The sequence below is a fragment of the Ascaphus truei genome, chromosome 11, assembly GCF_040206685.1.
Source record: "Ascaphus truei isolate aAscTru1 chromosome 11, aAscTru1.hap1, whole genome shotgun sequence".
NCBI classification, from domain to species: Eukaryota; Metazoa; Chordata; class Amphibia; order Anura; family Ascaphidae; genus Ascaphus; species Ascaphus truei.
In genome coordinates, this window is record NC_134493.1 from 60,626,084 (window position 1) to 60,628,139 (window position 2,056).

General features: G+C 40.7%; 1 protein-coding gene across 1 annotated transcript; it reads left to right on the top strand.

Annotated features, from left to right (window-relative positions):
• The first annotated feature begins 851 nt into the window (after positions 1-851).
• Positions 852-1,751, top strand: LOC142462908 (taste receptor type 2 member 40-like). Its single transcript, XM_075565123.1, has one exon. It carries the CDS (start codon positions 852-854, stop codon positions 1,749-1,751), a length of 900 nt encoding a protein of 299 aa, XP_075421238.1.
• The last annotated feature ends 305 nt before the right edge of the window (positions 1,752-2,056 follow it).

A 2,056-nucleotide genomic window follows, 5' to 3' on the forward strand; every position in this document is an offset into this window, starting at 1 on the left:
TTATCTATAGGTCTATTTTGCCATGCTGTTTGAAAATAGGTTTTATTAACTTTTTTGTGCAGAATAAAATATATATTAGTGGAGATGAACATTCATCTCTTTTAGAAAAATAAAAAAATAATAATATAGTTCTGATTAAGAGGTAGAGTGCACGCATTAGAGGAATCCTTTATCTATATCTCATATACAGTGCCTACTGCACAGGGAATTCTTAATGTCGTGGGGATTCGTGCATTGTTTATTAATGATAAATAATTTCGCTATTCCTGGATAACTTGCATCCTTGATGTTGGCTTAGTGGAGTATTCCTGGGACCCTACTGGAAAGTGGTAATGCCTAATGATTCAGTTCAGAGCTTGTACAGCGCTACTTGTACGTTATGGGTGTAGTTCAATAAACTCTGAATGGGACTTGAGGGTTTATGTGTGGGGGAGGGGTGTAACTAACTTCTTCAGGTTAGGTGAACTGCCCAGTAAATCAGGGAATTGGGAGGCATGCTTCAGTATTCCTCCACAGTGACACTGGTAAAAGTGAAGCCTGTTACATCTTCATTTGTATCTATGCAAATCCAAAAGTCGTCTCTGCGTGGTGTAAAACTATCTTCCTACTAGATTAGGAAATTCAAAGCAAAACTGCGTCAGAGAGACATATACCCCTTGATGCAGTTCAAAGGGACAATCAGGCGCTTACAGTACATCTCTGTACAGAAAAAGAGACCAGAACGAGAGACGTAACCCTTAGATCTGGCAGCAGAACATTTAGGGAATACAAAGAGGACAAGCTCCATCATTTCAGACTTTTCCTGGCGAGGAGACATTAGGAATATTGAAATGCTGCCAGAAAATATAGCCATGCTGGTCATTCTAATTACTGGCTCCTTTACTGGAATTCCTTTAAACACATTTGTCATTGCTGTCAGTGCCAGGGCTTGGGTTAAGGGTGGGTATCAAAGTCCTGCCGATCTCATCCTGCTGGCACTAGGACTATCCAACGTCACCATGCAGACCTTGCAATTCTTCATCTACATGACTTACTTTTTCTGGAAAGATTTTCTCGTATCACAAGTCTACATTTTATGCCAAGCCATTAATAGCTCCACCATCCTCTCCTGCTCTTGGATGACTGCTTGGCTCTGCACCTTCTACTGCCTCAAAATTGTCACCTTCCGATATCAGCTGCTTACGTTCCTAAAGTTGAGGTTCCTCAAGTTGCTGCCTTGGCTGATTTTGGGGTCTGTTGGGTTATCCAGTAGCCTGATGGCTTTCTTGGCTGGCAATATTTTTAAAGACAATCCCTTGAACAATGCAGTGAATAGCACATTGTATAATAATAGCCTTGAATATGTTTCTGTTCAGGTGAGCTTTAAAGTTTTCATTTACGCAATGGAAGTTGGATTTTCCATACCATTCTGTCTGATTCTAGTTTCTTTGGGTCTGACACTGACCTCCCTCAGCTTACATGTCCTAAGAATGCTTCAGAGTTCATCCAACTTTACTTCTTCTCAACTGAAGGGCCACATGAATGCCGCCAGAACCATGACCCTCCTGCTAGTTTTGCACATCACTTTTTACTTATCCCACCTGAGTTTGAAAATATTTCCTCATTTTGCGCCTTGGTCCTGGTTTTGCATCGTCATATACATTTATTTCTGTACGCTACAGGCTGTTATACTGATCTCAGGTAACAGAAAACTCAGCCTTGCTTGTGGGATCTTCAGCTGTTCTTACACATGTCCGCAAGCACATGAGTGATCTGAAACATGTGATCCCTTAGCAGAGGAGCATGTGATGCAGAGAGAGTTTTGCTGTCATCATTGCAAACACATTTCTAGTCTTAGAATCTTCCCTCGTGGTCTTCATTACAAATAATAATAATGTGTAGAAACCTGGCGTGCGGACAACGCTATGTAATACTGTACAGCGCGTACCTTATCATCTTATCTGCAAATTCGGATTCATCATATATTAAAATTATACATAACCAACTGAAAGACACAGAAATCTGATCCAGATGCATTAATATTGCTGAAGAGATTGATAACAACCTACTTGGGCCA